The sequence below is a fragment of the Eleginops maclovinus genome, chromosome 18 (assembly GCF_036324505.1).
Source record: "Eleginops maclovinus isolate JMC-PN-2008 ecotype Puerto Natales chromosome 18, JC_Emac_rtc_rv5, whole genome shotgun sequence".
Lineage (NCBI taxonomy): Eukaryota > Metazoa > Chordata > Actinopteri > Perciformes > Eleginopidae > Eleginops > Eleginops maclovinus.
The window spans coordinates 13,749,276-13,766,664 of record NC_086366.1 but is presented as its reverse complement, the minus strand read 5'-3'; the positions used below and the strand labels follow the sequence as shown (position 1 = coordinate 13,766,664).

The window sequence follows — 17,389 nt, the reverse complement described above, 5'->3', positions numbered from 1 at the left end:
CACATCCTGCATGTAAAGCGGAGAGAGAAGCCTTTTTTTCTTTTTACAGTTAGGCATTGAATGTGTGCAGATATTCAGTTACCTGAAACCTGCTACTTCACTTTCCACACCTTAATAACACTGGAGCTAAGAACAAGGTGAGGTCAAGGTCTTCAGTGAAAAATGAACACGTCATTTTACTGCAACAAAGGCAGGCAGGCTTCAGGCAGCGTGGTTAGTATAAAGACAATAATTAGCAACTACAGTATTGATTCATTACACCACCAAACTACTCCACATTGGAGCTTAGAGACCTTTAGGCCAACACACAGTATGGCTGTACGTGTAGTAGACACAAATTGCCATCACATTTCTATTTCGCCATTGAACATTTGTAAACATATCTACTTGATGACTAAACACTAGAAGTAATTAGCTTCGAGCTAACTTAATAAGGCTGTTCATTTTAAATGACTTTCAATAATGCTACCTAATTAAATGTAACCAATTGTTTATACCACCTCATCCAACCAGTGTGACTCAGGGTCATTTAGTTTTGATTTTCAATTAACACAGCCTGACAAGCCTCTTGCCTTGTAAGTACGATGTCTCATCCAAAAAGAGGCACCATTATTAAATGCAACAGCTAAAAATACAAGTCTTCTCCTCTGCTTTATCAAACAGCATAGCCTCTACCATCACCCACAAAAGGTCAGAACAGATCGAGTGCCACCAGTGGGAGAGTGGGATTTAGCTTCACACTCAGTTTGTGCCAGTCTTACTGGGACAGATGGGCCGATGACCCTCACTGTGAATGTATTAAAGCTCCATAAACTGCGACTGAAAAAGGCTTTACATGAGATATGAATCAGAATCTTTCATTTAGAAATCTTTGTATTTGTCAAATAGGTTCTTTTGAAGGTAGATCAAATATCAAAGCAGTATGAATTGGGTACCTCAACTCAAACATTGAAGAGGAGGTGCAGAGGGACATTGTTTTGTGTGTCAAAGAGAAATAATAATTTCAACAGTGAGAATGAAGAGGAGTTTCTTTACCCCAATTCACCTGGGCCGGCAGATTCTGTGCAAGGGTGCATTACCAACAAATGACTAGTTCTGTAAAGTTAGAAAGCAATTTGGCAACAACCTTTCTCCTTCTCGAACCTTTTGGAAGGAGCTTTCCACTGCTTTCAGTCTTTAAAACGAGCATCTAAAGAGAAACATGCAACAGCTCTTAGTTCTTATTAACACAAGAAGAGGAAGCCAAACCTTTACGGCCTGTAAGGACATGTGATTATCATCTCCCAAAGTCCTGGAGAAGCAGCTCGTTCCTCACCTACCCAGCACCTGCTGTTATATAAAAGGCTCTGAGTAAGTTCACAGCGATCAGAAAGCAGTTGCTCTACCGTACAATGATTCTGTTTTTCTGCACCCGAAGGTAAGTCACTGTTGAGAAAGCATTTTAGGGAAGCCTTTCCATTTCTATACATGTCAAAGTGTGTTTATCCTCTGAAGCCTTGCCATCCTGTGCATTCATCACTCACCATTCTTCTTCTTTTAGCTGACAAGAAACAAAAGTGCAAACACACAGTCTGCAAGTGAGGCGCATTCTCCCCTCACTCTAACAAAAAAGGAGGATACAAGCCAAGACAAGAGTTTGCATGTGAGCTGAGGAAGACGCAACACTTTCTGCTGACAAAGACTAAAAAGGTATTGGAACAAAAGAGGGATTCCATCGAACACCTACAACTTGCATAATGTCTTGAATTGTTTTTGCTTACATTATACATTCAGGTTTAACTGGTCAAATATGCTACGGGAAAAATACAATCATACAAGAACACTTAGATATACTTTCAATACAAAGGAAAATAATGGCTACACAATTATCCAACAATACTGTGAATCATGTTGCAAAATCCAACATCAGCCAGGGGGAAAAAATGCTGTGTGTGTGTGATTAAAGAGCTTAAGACAAACTTTGGCATTGACTGGAAATGTGGCGAAGACTGTACCAGCCTCAGGCATGCTACCGCGGGTAAACACCTGACCTGCCTGCACACATCTACAGCTGCATAAACAGCAGGGCTCAACAACAAGACCAGAGAGAGAGGACAGTGGTCAGAGAAGTTAAATCAGCCTGTTGACAACTGAACACCAGTGCCAGAAGGATGACAAGAGGTCTCTGAAAAACCATGATTAGACCACATTCATGCGGTTGAATGTCTGTAATGACAGGTCAGCACAGAGAGAGCATGCTCTAAGAGGAAATGATACCCAGCCAGCAGCAAAAAGGTGATCCCATATAGTAGATCGGACACAGAGCATCCAGCAACACATGGAGGCCAGGTGTCCAATAATCCACTGTTTCAGCTGCAGGCCCACATTCTCAGAGTTGGAAGACATCTGTTTTCCTGTTAGAACTAAAAGCATTTAAGTCTGAGGGGGAGATGCGTTACGGTATGGACCAGCTTCTTGCATATTAAGAAATTCAAATGATTCCTCTACAGGGAATCAAGAGGGTTTAACAAGCAAACGAAAGACGAAAAATAAACAAAGTATTCATATTACATTTTCTATATTTCACAATACATCTTTTTCTTACTGGTTGTTCCCTTCCACAATAAAAGGCCTGTGTTTTAAACATCATAGAAATCATAACGTCATGAGTGATTTTACATTGTGTTCAAAATGTCGTTGTGTCAGAGATGTTTGTGGTGTTGTTGAAATGTGCTGACAGATGTTTTTGCTTTTGGCCAACCACACATGAAGAAGACAAAATCATCAACACCCATCAGTGTAACGCAACACAGTTCAACAGCAACACAGACCACATTTAAGCAGTTTTTCACCTTTACACAGGGGAACGCAGAAGGAAGAGAGAGGACTGAGGATATCTGAGAAGAGGTTTGGAAAAAATGTGTGTTTTAGTAAGGAAGCTGGCATAGCATGGAGCTACTCTAAAGCAAAAAGCACTACCATGTTGAGGTGACTGTGTTTTCACAAGACAACAATGCATGATAAAACAGGCCAAGCCTTTGGGCAAGCCTCCAGAGAGAGGTGTAGGTATGTTGTGGGTGGAACATCGAAGTGTTGCCAGCTCCTACTTAACATGCAAGTGCCAGTGTTCAAAATAGCCCCCCCATCTCCCAGTCTCCAGCCCCGTTCCCTGCCATTTCACACTAATGTTCTGTGGATGGTGACAGCAGCGTCATTCACACATGACAGTTGGCTGCCTGGCTGGTCAGGGGGGGGGGGTGCCTCTAGGAGTCTGAACAGCAAAGCGGCAGGCGGTAAACACAATGAAAGGAAAGTTTTACAAGGGAGCACTTTAAGCTTAAAACAGATGAGCCCAAAGGTTTAAACAAGCACCTCAAACCCCTCTGCTCAGCTGAAATCACACGGTATCAGCACAGGGCTGTGGGTCAAGAGTAAACCAAGTGATTTTGATGTTACAGCTTCTAATAAAGTGTCTCAGGAAACATCCATACTACGCAGAAGTATAATTATGCAAAAGCTCTGGGATCGTTTCCAAGTAACTGTATGAGCGTCAATTATTAACGGGCAACGCTTGGGGAAAACTGAGGGAGAAACTGAACAAATGACCACACCTGCAGCAACCACACTTTACACACCCTACACAATCTTTGAATGAAATATAATTTCACTTATATAGCAAAGAAAGCATTTTAGGTGTGTTTCAACAACACCGCAGACACAGCATGGCAGTGAATAATACATCAAAACATCTGTACTGTATGCCTTTAGCGATGTATGACATAAGAGTGCAACAGTAGTCCCCCTCTTGGTATAATGAACTACAGTGATAAAGAAAAGAGCAACGAAAAAACTGAGCAGCCATTTTAAACTATCCCAACCATGAAATCAGGCTTGCGTCTGAGAGAGAAAAGTTGCCAGACCAGACGGAGAATGACATGAGCTATACTGTATTTTGAAATGAGGGGGCACAATTTCAGCCTCCTCAGGAATGATGAGAGAGTCCTGACAGTAAGAAATGTGTGTTTCATGAGAACAGAAAGTCCTATAGAGTCATCAGGACAGAATGAGGAATCATCTCCAGACATCAGCCGATGGCTAACACTCCCTCAGACTGATATGTTCTCAATTCAACCATTTATTATAAACCCCAGATCTGCGGGTCAAATGTATCCTGGTTTACAGCTACAGTGCACACAGACAAAAGGCCAAAAGGCAGGCATACTCATCAAACAAACACCCAACAGACGCAAACTGCTTTCTCAAATTTCCAAAAACAAACCAAAGTGCATGTGAAGCACAGACAGGCAGAAATGCATAATAGATGACTGAGTGTATAAACTAAGGCTTTCCCGCCGGGCTGATATTATCAGCAGGTATTATTGGATCGCAGACATATCGCATGAGCTGATGAGGAAAGAAACCACGCACACAAACTATTTAGAAACGGTGTCATCATGACATGGTTTATGTTGCAGACACCAATGTTGACAACACTTTTGCAACACATGGCATGAGCAGACCCGCCCCCCACTAACAGGAATGGTTCTTTAGTTTCTATTTTCTCTATTATACATACTTTGTGCATTGTTATCCTGTATTTCTGTGCATTCTATCTTTCTTTTTTTAAAGTGTTTATGGAAAATGGCCAGTAAATGACACCTGTACAAATGCTGGCATTGTCAGCTGACATTTGACTGTTTAGCTACTTTTCAGCTCAAATGTTTCCAGCTATGGTGTTTCCAATAGGATGAAAGTGTGCTTTAGAGGACATACAACACACAGTCCATTTATGCAGAACTTCCAAAAAGTTCCTTAAGCCTTTCCCTCTTTTCCTCAGAAAAATCCAATCCAGGTCAGCCTCTTGCACCAACTGATTACCATTAGGTACACTGAACACTTTTTCTAATCAGTGTGTAACTTGGTCCCCAGCCATAACACAGGTCACAAAGCCTCTAATAACCTGTTGCCAAGTGGGCCTTGGGTCTGATGACATGAGATGGAGCTGCACGTAGGCCACAGAGTTAGGCCGCTTGCAGAATAAACAGAAATTAATATGAAGGAAATGTCTGCACTGCAAATAGGAGGGTTCCACCTTTTCCTCTAGAAAGCTGTATCACAGTACGTATAGTACTCTCTATCCTTCACAATGTGGGCTCGCATCACGACTCAACAAAATCTGTTTCAGCTTTCAAGAGTGTTTGCAACCGATGTGTTAGAAAATAAATTACTTTGCAGATGAACCAATATGATCCAGGGCTTTTGTGCTTTGCTGTTCTAACTAGAGCTGTCTCTAAACTGAATTGGCCAGCCAGGGAGGAGGAGAACTAGGGGAGGAGAGGCGAAGGGAGCAGGGGAAGCAACACAGCATGCTGGGAAGTTCAGGAATCTCAGGATATGATGTAGTATTTGCCCGGGCCTTGAGGGAAAGAACAGGCGTCCCTCAAGCCTCAACAGGGAGAGGGGGAAGGGAAAACAGCCTTAGGAAAGATATTATCAAACTCAGAACCAAATCACATTAATATTATATTACCACTGTCGGCAGAATTAGAGAAAAGGTTGTACCCAGAGGCAGTAGTGGTGTTTTTAGCATACCTAAATGCTTGCCTCACACATTGCATGCCTTATGATGCAATGCAACTGGGCATCAAATGTGGTAAAATGAGAGTGCCAGTGAAAGAAATTAAATAGTACACCTGATCTTGATAATATTGTTCCCTCCGGAAACGCAGGTGTTTGTTCTGAATGGCAGCTTTTGCTCCTAACAGAGGCTCATTTCGTGACAGCTATTAAACCAGATATGTTTAGCTTTACATTTAGCACATTCTTCTGTGCTCATACAGCAGTAACTCATACTGTGCATGGATCAAGCTCCAGGGTCTGTGAGCTCGGGCTCTCTTTACTGTTATGTTACTGACAGATGACATGAGACAGGGACCCAGAGAGCCTGACACTAGATCTGCAGATCAAGGGGTCTGGATGGATCAGGGAGCTATTGTGGTCGAGGTTCATGACAAAGCATGAAGGGCCTTGGAGTGGCGGATACATTTCATTTCCTGGATTTTGGCTGAGAAACAAACATATTCAGATAGCCTGTCCCTGTGATAGCATGTCCTCAACATAGAGGGCAGAATCAGGACAGAGGACAATATATCCAAGTGAACGTCAAAGGTTCAGAGGGTTGAACATCGAGTTGGAGAGTAAATTCACACATTTTCACTTTACTGGGCAAAACAATAAGGTTACAACACACATGTCATTGGCCTTGTGTTGCAGCTCCAAGAGCTCAGAGTGTATTGTCAAAGTGTGGCTTAGTACTGGATCAGCATAGATCAGTTTTTTAATCTCAACAGTGCCTTATCTCCAAACCACTACAACAGTCCTCTGCATGCTTTTACAGGGAGTTCTCTTTTGTCTGAGAGGCTTCTAGAAGGGGATCTTTGGGAGTGTGTCCCCTTTACGATCTGTTCAATCAGCACAGATGCTACTGTACTGGTTTACTCAACGTAGTTTGTGTTAGCCATGTTGATCAATGAAATTAGTTTTAAGGTTATTTTCACTTTGAAGTAGCTTTTCCAATCTCCTTCGAGCTTGTTGTCATTTGAGTATCCATTAGTCGTGTCTCTCCTACAGGAATAGAATATCCCTTACTTCCACCTAGAAAGCTGGCTTGGTTATGTATCCAAACCAAGAAACCGCTGTGAAAGAACCCATCAAAATGCCATTTGAATTGCTTAACATTAAATGGTTTGACTCTGGCAGCAATCTACATTAAATCACTGAAAACAACGAGAACAAAACAAAGAGGGTAAGCAAAAAGTAATTCCTTAAATCAGACCTTAATAAAACAATACCTGGACTGAAATCACCTTATTTGGGAACATTTTAGAGTCGGAGTATTTGTAATTCAAAAGATTGTAGTTGTTGGATTGTGCCCGTTTTGCTGTATTTGAGTAGATTAATGGCAGAAAACTCTGTATCATGTGATTAACTTCACTGCCACCAACTGTCTGTCTGCCTCTATAACAACCGTGCACTCAGCTGGACCTTTGGAACATGAATAAACTTCATGATAAATGTGCTTGATAATAATCTGAGCCACAGATCATTACATTCATATACAGGACTGTTCTCAGAGCCAAGGGTTTCACAAGGTCTTAGAAATCCTTGCTAACTTGGTTGGACGTTGCCCCCGTGGAGTTTGGCTGAAGATATTTCTTGTCCAATTTCCTACCACACTGGCTGACTGGCATGTGCAGCGTAAACTGATATAGAAACATGTGTAAAAGCTCAAGAGTTACGCGACAACCAGTGAGGGTCATGGATGCAATGAAGATGTAAATAATTTGAGTGGTTAGAAAATAAATTAAAGTAACAAGAAGCCGAATAAATCGGAGAAGACATAAGGGTTTTTCTGAGTGGATGTCTAACCAACTACAGCCGTGTTAATGGGTCAATTTATATTCAGCTGAACATGAGGCGGTTTTGTTCATGCAAATGAACCTTAAAGCTTTATTTGCTTCTTTTACCGCCCCTTCCTCCATTCTGGAAATCTCGCATAACTGACCCTTGCTTTGGCCTGGCCTACATTTTTGGTTTTATACAACACAAACAGGACGCTCTCTGGCTTGCCATTAAAACCACACAGATCATGAAGACACTGTACGGCCAGCAGTATATTTGTCAAAATAAACTTCAATTTGACATCTTAATCAACTGTAACCATCACAACGGTGGTCACAGTACTCCATGCTAACACACGTTGCATACTATGACTATTTAACGTTTATTAAATGATGCCCATTGTCCACACCACACCAAGGAGCATGTGAATCATTGTCTGATCATACTTGACTTGCCTGTTCTTCCAAGAAAAGAATACAACCTAAAACTAATGAATACTAAAGCAGTATAAATCTATATAACATGCAACGGCAAAGATTAAGAGAAAAATATTTTAAAAAACGAATTATACAACCTGGGAAAAGTATATTCATTATTATGAGATTCAAATCCTTCGTGTAGTTCAATTAAAAAAATAATTAGGCCTAAGTAAAATAATTTGTACCAGTAAACAATAAATGAAAATAATATGCATGGTTAATCAGAAGCTATTTGTCATGGCATTTTAAATTAAAACTTCCTTTCAATCCATTAAACTTTACTCCTTGCAATGACAAAGTAGAATTGTAAATTGTAAAGGTAATAGTATACTACATCCTGCTTGAGTTTCCTTCAGACATGTTTTCACTGAACAAACAGGAACCGACAGCGGTAAAATGGCACACCTCAAGGAGTGGTGATGCTGACAATATGGCTTACTGCACAGTACTGGGACCATATTTAGATTAAGATATATAGACTGTATACTTAGGCTGTTGCAACGAGCACTATAGCACTATTTTAATTTTACTGTTTAAATACCATAAATGAACTTATTTATTTTTAATGGGGGCGCAGGTGTTGCATGATGACTAAATACTCTGTAGAGGGATCATGGAAAAGGTGTGTCTACACAGGGGAACATTATTTTAAAAAAGGGCCCATTGATACACCTCTCATGTAATCTAGTTCATGAGCCATCAATCCATCTCCCCTTTTTACCATCTACAAACTGAATATGGATCTTGAAAGAGCATCTTTTAAATCCCTTTTAGACATGGAGTTTGAGGAAATTGCTGTTAGAAAGTCTTAAGAGAATTGATCCTGGCAAACCCTTCGAAACTGACGTGTTCATACAAGCACAAATAGACAAGCAAAATAAATAGAGTTATTCACACATACAAGCGTAGGCACAGAAACAAACACACAGTATTACCATGCCTCCAGGGGTCCTTAGGCTCCACTGCTCCAGATATAATATCCTCATCTGACGGAAAAGTCACCCTTTTGCCACTTGGTTTGTGTTTATCGTCCCCCTCCTCCACTGAAGGGTACAGTCCAGCCTGGCCCGTGTTGCAAGCTTCTGTGCTGCCTGCCTGGCCTGCATCTGACAGGCTCTCTGCGGTGCTAGTAGCTGGGACATCCTGAGATGTGGACTCTGAGTCTAAAATATTGTCTGAAAGAGATTGGACATTTGTTGATTCCGCCTCCAACACCCCGCTCTCATCAAGACTCAGATCCACACCTATGTCCATGTCCCCACCATCATCCCCTTCTTCAACAACAAACGTTGCAAGATCAGTGTCTTTTTCCTCCTTCATTTTCTCCACCCCAATATTGTCCTTGTGCTGCTCATCATTAGAAAATATCAAGTCAGTAGGATTCACAACAGCGGGGATGTCTTGAGCACTACCCTTTGTATTTCCATTGACTTCATCAATTTCCAGTGTGTCTTGTGCCTGGTGATTGTCCTCCTCAGCTGCCTGAAGGTTGTCAGTGAGCTGAGGCATCAGGTATGTTTCTGGGGCCCCTGTTGGAACAATGTTTTTTATTTCTGTGGTACTGTCCGTCATCAGTTCCGAGATCCGGGGGGTGACCCTTTCAGTGTTGTTGGTAGTGTTGTGATCATCATCCACATTGCTTTTTGTCTTGACGTTGCACAAATCTAGACACTGCTCTTCGATATTCATGTTTTCATTTCAAGTGAAATTCAGTCTTTCACAGTGCCAGATAGCCTGGATACTGGGTTAAAAAGTAACTAGTAACCCACTGACATGAACAAGACTGTCTCTGGTCGTTGTCTCTGAACAATATACGCAAACGTGCACCTATCCCTTTCCTTGATGGACCAAATTATATTCAAGTGCAATCAGGAAATTAACGATATTTTCTAACTAGTTTGATGTTCTTTTAATAATAGTTTTCACAAACCTTAGGTGACTTTGGTGTATCCTTAAATTTAGATAATTAAAGTGCAATTTAACACAAATGTCAATTTAAGAAATATGTGATGCATATGTGAAATAGATATATCGACTCAGCAATTATTTATATGCCAAACAAGACAACTTTGCACAACTATCATCAACCAGGCAGGCAACCACCACACTTGATAATTTCTGTCTTGTTGCTCCAAGTGGAAACCGACGAAACGCTCACTGTTCGTCAGCACATTGCCAGCAGTATTTAAGAAGACCAGGACAGTCAAATGAAATGAACAAGTCTGTCAGGGTGCCTCCATTACGCTAGCAGAGGGAGCTTACTGCCTGACACCAAACCAATTCATTTGCATGGATTTGAGGCGAGCTAATATTAGCTAGCTTGCTAAAGTTGTTGCCTAACGATGACGTCCAGGCCCGGGTACGGTCGCATGCCCGCTTCTTTACGTGAGCCCGTCTGTTTCTCCACCATTCTTCAGTGTCAAGAAAATTATTTTTCCGGCTCTTGTCTCACCCTCTGTCGTGCTGCAACTCGGCTGCTCGCATCACAACCCTCGACCAGCGGCAGCCAGGAAAAAAACAGGCGTCACAGTCCGAGCATTGAGCATGTTTCGGTGGCTAACGTTAGCGCTAGGCAACCGTGCCGAAGCTACACCTGCCGGTACGAACAGTGCTGTTTATGATGATATTATGAAGATGTTCCGACCGCTCCGGCTTGTAGATTTCTCTCTGTCCGGGACAAGTACGTTGAACCTGTTTTTGTCTTGCGTTGCCATTCGCTAGCTTGTTGAAGTCCAACAACTGTTTGTTGTTCACACGTCTGACGTCAGCACGTCGTCAACCATAGGGGCGCGTTCAACAGACGCAGGGTTACGGAGACAGTTGCAAAAATAACAATAATATATATATATAATTGTTTTGAAGGTATGGAGGGATATTTAGGTTACAGTATACAGTTAAAAAAAACAATGGTGGAATGTAAATAAAACATCTTATGTAGTTACAGTTTTGCAGTAATTACATTTTACTGGAGTATTTATACATTTTCCAAAAGTATACTTCTACTTCATTGTATTTATGACAGCTTTATTTACTTTTATTGCAGACTTGGATAAAAACATTTAAATCAATAAAATCTTTATTTTAGTAGGTCGACATGTGATTCTTAAATGGGCTTTTTTTTACCCCTGTTTTTCAATACCAATACCTTCTAATACTGAAGGTGATAATGCTAACACAATTAATGCTACATTAACTTAATTTAAACTTTTACACAAAAGATTAAGGACAGTGATGTTTAATGTTATACTTTATCTGAAATGCATAATTGACCTGAGCATATTGGACATATTCCACAAACAAACTCTATACAAACATCCGCATCACTAAGGTTCGAGTTCTGATTACAAGGATTACATAAAGTAGCCAAAACAGTTTATAATTAAATGCTTTTGGAATAACGTGCATATTTTTGCCTTAAGACTGCACACTGAAGTCAATAACTGCATGAGAAACTCTTAAGTTTGGAGATGTGCCTAAAGGGAACTGCCAGGTCACCCTTTTGCTCAGATTTGTTACTGATCAAAAGTGTAAATCATGAGCGCTGCCTAAAAGTAGCCTGCAGCAATGCCACTAGTTGCCCTTTCTAGAAAGCATGTGGCTAGTTGGACAGAGACCTATTGCTGCAGACATAATTTTAGATTTAACCTAAAATAAAAATGCCTCGTCCCAGTGTTGCGCTTGGCAGAGTTTATCCTACAAATAATCAGTGCAACTTGGGATTCCTCAAAGTGCATGCAGGTTCCTTAGCTGGGAAGAAGGACGTTGAGCAACTGCTATTAAAATGTCAAATAAGACAAGCATCAGTTTTAAAAAAACACAACACTTTATTATAAAACATGTACACAATTAAAACTCTTGAGACTGAACATCTTTAGCTGGACTCTCTTCCCTGGACCCTCTGGCCTTCGTCTTCTTGGGGAGAAGGATTGCCTGGATATTTGGGATGACTCCGCCATCAGAGATTGTGACTCCTGCCAGCAGTGCTTTGAGCTCGTCGTCATTTTTCACTGCCAACAAGATGTGTCGAGGAGCAATGCGAGCCTTTTTGTTGTCACGGCAGGCGTTTCCTGCCAACTCCAGGATTTCAGCACAGAGATACTCCATGACTGCTGCAAGGTACACTGCTGAACCAGTGCCGAGTCGCTTAGCATAATTGCCTTTCTTCAGCAGCCTGTGGATGCGGCCCACTGGGAAAGTGAGCCCTGCTCTGGTAGACCGGGACACAGATTTTGGTTTGAACACTTCTTTCTTTTCACGACCAGACATCTTTAGTCTAGAGTTAGAGAGAAATGTTAAGGGTCAATTCAAAATCAACTTAACACCTTTTCACAGAGGAGAGCAGGTCTTAAAAAAATATTTTAAAAAGCTGCTGAAATTAAGGCCTAAAGAGTCTTAAGGCTAAATGTCTTTAGAGCCATCACCATCTTATAAAGCAAAACACAACAAATATACTCAACATTCTTGCAGCAAAACAACATTGAGCATTAATGACCACTCACCAGTATTCTGCACTTCCTTCAAGTTGAGACAGGAACTACACACTGAACCACAGACTACTGCTTTAATGTGAGTCAGCCAGTATCTGGTTGATTGATTACACCTGGGTGGCTTCACGATATCCTTCAATTAAACCTGACAATGCTAACGATCACATATTAAGTAACACTGCGAGGACTTTTGGAGAGGTCAAATACCAAACAAACACCTGTGTAATAGATCACAATAACTGCTTAGAAAAAAATATCTTCTAGCTTTAGATTTCTATGCTGTTAGTGGTAGCAGAATAACTTGAAACACAAATATTGTTTAAATTAGTGGAAAAATCTAATAAAAATAATTGTATGATGAATCAAACTTTAGAGCTCCCCAAATGTGCTTGATTAGATTGGAACAATTTAAGCAAGATTTGTTTGTGAAAAACGCAGTGGTCATAACTCTTTTTTTTAACCTTAATTAAGATCCAACTATAGGTTATAAGTTAAGGGGTGCAGCATTATCTTGAGTGGAAAGTATGGGACAAAATGTCTACTTGAAGTAGCCTACATTGTGCACATTTTATTTTTTAATTCTGTCTATCTCTTTAGATAAGCGTTTGGTCTTTACTCTTCATCTTCACCGGCCTCCCTGTGTTCACACTTTCAAAATTATTTTTTGTGTATGCTCTGTTATACCCCTTTGAGAAAAACAGTATCTGGACAGACTGATCATTTTTTTTAACATGACAAGGGCAACTGACACACTTATCATCTTTCCCACTTGTGATGGTAAAACCTCAACAGCAGATGGCAGCACAATCCTCAGATTTAAAACCCTGCTCAATGGGACCTTATAGCACCTGATAGGATTGGATCAGTCTACTACAGAGGTGAACAGCGCAAAACGTTGACGTTGAAAACCAAAATGTCAGCTCTTAAACTTAGACTTAGTTGGGACAGTGTCTTTTCTCAGGAAGATACTTCTCATCTCTCTGCTTCCTTGCTATAGGCTCCTATATGTTAGACATAGTGAAGTCTACGCTCAACACATATATAAAGCAACAGTGCCCTTACCTAGTACAAAGCAGTATACAGTATTTGACCCGAAGAGTTATTGGACTTGCAATGGGCAACGTTTTTATACATGGCATCATAATGTAATGCTGCTTTAATGGGAAAACCAAGCATCTGCAACTCTAAAGACATTAATTGTCCCGGGAAACAGATTTGAGAGACATTGAAATTCACGCTGCATAAATATAAATCAGACAGAACAGTACATTGAGGAAGAGCAACACTGAAGCTATGTTTAAGATGCATAAATTATTACCTACTGTTATTGTTTATGGATCATACTACAAAAAATATGATATCTATACACAGTAAATAATACTAATATAGTACATTTCCTTTACTAGAACTATGGCGTGAACATTAATGATGTGTTATGACTTGATGACCTGTTGTTGCCAAATGTGATGAGCAAAGTTCAATAGGAAACATTGTAATAAATGAGGTTTATACTGCTGTAAGTATAAGCTCAGGCAGCCAGGCAAGCCTTTTTTAATTAAACACTTTAAACTATTGAATAAATGTCTGTACCCTTTAAACAGTTAGCATACTGGATGCATTCCATTTTGCTCCAAGGATAGTTTTCAAGTTATCACAGCTACAGTAGCAGCTTGGTGGTACATATAAAGGAGAACATTCTTAGCTGAGTTATCAATCATTAATCATCTTATAAATAAAAGTCCAAGAGATGTGATCAACCAGTAGTTGTTAACTTGCGTAAAAACATGCATATCCAAATCCCCCTATGTACTTTTGTTGTGTTCTCTAATTACATTTTACTTTTTTCATTTATAGTACAGTGGGGCAAAAAAGTATTTAGTCAGCCACCAATTGTGCAAGTTCTCCCATTTAAAAAGATGAGAGAGGCCTGTAATTTTATCACAGGTGTACCTCAACTATGAGAGACAAAATGAGAAAAAAAAATCCAGAAAATCACATTGTAGGATTTTTAATGAATTTATTTTCAAATTATTGTGGAAAATAAGTATTTGGTCAATAACAAAAGTTCATCTCAATACTTTGTTATATACCCTTTGTTGGCAATGACAGAGGTCAAACGTTTTCTGCAAGTCTTCACAAGGTTTTCACACACTGTTGCTGGTATTTTGGCCCATTCCTCCATGCAGATCTCCTCTAAAGCAGTGATGTTTTGGGGCTGTCGCTGGGCAACACGGACTTTCAACTCCCGCCAAAGATTTTCTATGGGGTTGAGATCTGGAGACTGGCTAGGCCACTCCAGGACCTTGAAATGCTTCTTACGAAGCCACTCCTTCGTTGCCCTGGCGGTGTGTTTGGGATCATTGTCATGCTGAAAGACCCAGCCACGCTTCATCTTCAGTGCCCTTGCTGATGGAAGGAGGTTTTCACTCAAAATCTCACGATACATGGCCCCATTCATTCTTTCCTTTACACGGATCAGTCGTCCTGGTCCCTTTGCAGAAAAACAGCCCCAAAGCATGATGTTTCCACCCCCATGCTTCACAGTAGGTATGGTGTTCTTTGGATGCAACTCTGCATTCTTTCTCCTCCAAACACGAGGAGTTGAGTTTTTACCAAAAAGTTCTATTTTGGTTTCATCTAACCATATGACATTCTCCCAATCCTCTTCTGGATCATCCAAATGACCTCTAGCAAACTTCAGACGGGCCTGGACATGTACTGGCTTAAGCAGGGGGACACGTCTGGAACTGCAGGATTTAAGTCCCTGGCGGCGTAGTGTGTTACTGATGGTAGCCTCTGTTACTTTGGTCCCAGCTCTCTGCAGGTCATTCACTAGGTCCCCCCGTGTGGTTCTGGGATTTTTGCTCACCGTTCTTGTGATCATTTTGACCCCACGGGGTGAGATCTTGCGTGGAGCCCCAGATCGAGGGAGATTAGCAGTGGTCTTGTATGTCTTCCATTTTCTAATAATTGCTCCCACAGTTGATTTCTTCACACCAAGCTGCTTACCTATTGCAGATTCAGTTTTCCCAGCCTGGTGCAGGTCTACAATTTTGTCTCTGGTCTCCTCTGACAGCTCTTTGGTCTTGGCCATAGTGGAGTTTGGAGTATGACTGTTTGAGGTTGTGGACAGGTGTCTTTTATACTGATAACGAGTTCAAAAAGGTGCCATTAATACAGGTAACGAGTGGAGGACAGAGGAGCCTCTTAAAGAAGAAGTTACAGGTCTGTGAGAGCCAGAAATCTTGCTTGTTTGTAGGTGACCAAATACTTATTTTACCGAGGAATTTACCAATTAATTCATTAAAAATCCTACAATGTGATACAAACTGAGTATAGCCTGCGTTTATATGTATAGTGTAATTATTGCGATGCTATCTAATTTTAGAGATGAAACAGTGCTTAAACTAAGCATCATAGTTTAATCTTGATCTTGGAAATAAAAGTTTCACACAACAATCCTGTATCAGGCTCCACTAATGGGCTTTTTCAATCATAATACATCAGCTTCTAGCTTGCAGCAAGGTCAGCTGTTAATATTTCATCCATGAATGTTTGTTTTGCACATTCACATAATGAATACCACACTATTCAGCAACTTAACTTGACTTTCCATCCATCCCCATGACAATTGAACAATCTTTATCTGAAAATGACCAAGTAATACAGTTAAGTGTATACACTAAGTGGAAATTAAACTGTTGAATTGAATCGAAAGAGGGCGTTAATATTATTCGATCAGGTTAGAGTCAATGTTACAGCATGGGTTTAAAACACTTATTTCTGGTTGGAGAACAAAGAAAGATTGTTAATATAAGTGGGATTATTCACATGAAACTTACTGCATTAGTAAATCTATCAGGGCATTTTAACTATGCTCCTAAGAAGAATTAAAAGTTGTTTCACACTTGTAATGAGCAGCATTGACAAAGCTCAGCTCAAAGTAAATAGTCTAACATCACACTGGAATCACCCTCATTGTTCTTTCAACATGTGTCCTTTTTTTTAATGATTTAACACAATGACTGGCATCTCTGACATTGTCAGTATCCTCATTGTCAAATTTGAAGGCAACCAGGTTTGTCCTGTCCTCAGCCTTTTTACTCATGTACCGACAGTGAGAGATTGAGGGGAGACAAAGAAAGACATTTTGACTGTTGGGATTCACTTTAAAACATGGCAAAGAGCCAATCGCACAGCAGCAGGAAGACAAATTAAGTGGGGACCTTCCTAACAGCTTATCCTTGGACAGATTGGATGTGATTCTGTTCAACCTCACAACACCCTCATGACAACAGGAGGAAAGGACGGTACTCACAAACGGTCATGGAGCAGTTCTTAATGAATAGCTCTGCAGCCTGACTTTCAAATGTTAAGTATAAAGCCAGTGCACACATTGAGTTGCTTCCTAACACAATTTATTGGCACTCATTGGAGACTAGATCAGACTAGAGCTCCTTTTTCATCATGTGAGTTGTCATCATTGAACAAGCCATTTGTTTTTTCGTGCAGTTCTCTTGAGAGCTTTCGTCTGGATAAAGGCTGAAGGCCCTCTGTATTTATTAGCAACAGTAGCTACTAACACTGAAGTTTGCAGTCTGCTGCCGAGTGAGGAAAGGAGATGAAAGGGAGAGCGGAGGAAGTCACAAAATGATCCAAACATACGATTACATTTTTTGGAGATTGAAGGAAAAACCAGACATAAAAGCCCTTAAGAACTTTTGTTTTACGTCTGCTAACCCGCTATGATTTAAATTAGATAGTTTTTCTCTCCCTGATATGCCATTTTTCATCAAATTGACTGCTGAATTTACAGATAGGTCTTAGCACCAGACAGGTGGACAAGTAAACAGTGAAAGCAGCCTCATGCTCTTTTAAGCTGACACACAGAGGCCTCTTTTCTCTTTTCCCTGAGCGGTAATAAATCTATAGATGTGGCTTTAAGGAGGATTGTGCTGTTACTTTGACTACTAGTTTGTCCCCTTTCGTCAGCTTTATGGATATGTCAGTGGCGGACTAGAAGAGATTGTTCTCGAATTTCGG

General features: G+C 40.5%; 3 protein-coding genes across 3 annotated transcripts in view; all 3 read right to left on the bottom strand.

Annotated features, from left to right (window-relative positions):
- ppp1r37 (protein phosphatase 1, regulatory subunit 37) overlaps nucleotides 1–10,626 on the bottom strand; it is a 34,598-nt gene extending 23,972 nt beyond the window's left edge. The window contains exon 1 of the mRNA XM_063906745.1: nucleotides 8,795–10,626. Within this exon, the coding sequence (XP_063762815.1) occupies nucleotides 8,795–9,548 (754 nt within the window). The 5' untranslated portion in view covers nucleotides 9,549–10,626. The remainder of the gene's footprint in view (nucleotides 1–8,794) is intronic.
- Nucleotides 1–17,389, bottom strand: part of LOC134880006 (ribonucleoside-diphosphate reductase large subunit) — a 305,041-nt gene that overhangs the window by 91,767 nt on the left and 195,885 nt on the right. The window lies entirely within an intron of this gene.
- On the bottom strand, nucleotides 11,706–12,125 carry LOC134880464 (histone H2A-like). Its single transcript, XM_063907409.1, has one exon. It carries the CDS (start codon nucleotides 12,123–12,125, stop codon nucleotides 11,706–11,708), a length of 420 nt encoding a protein of 139 aa, XP_063763479.1.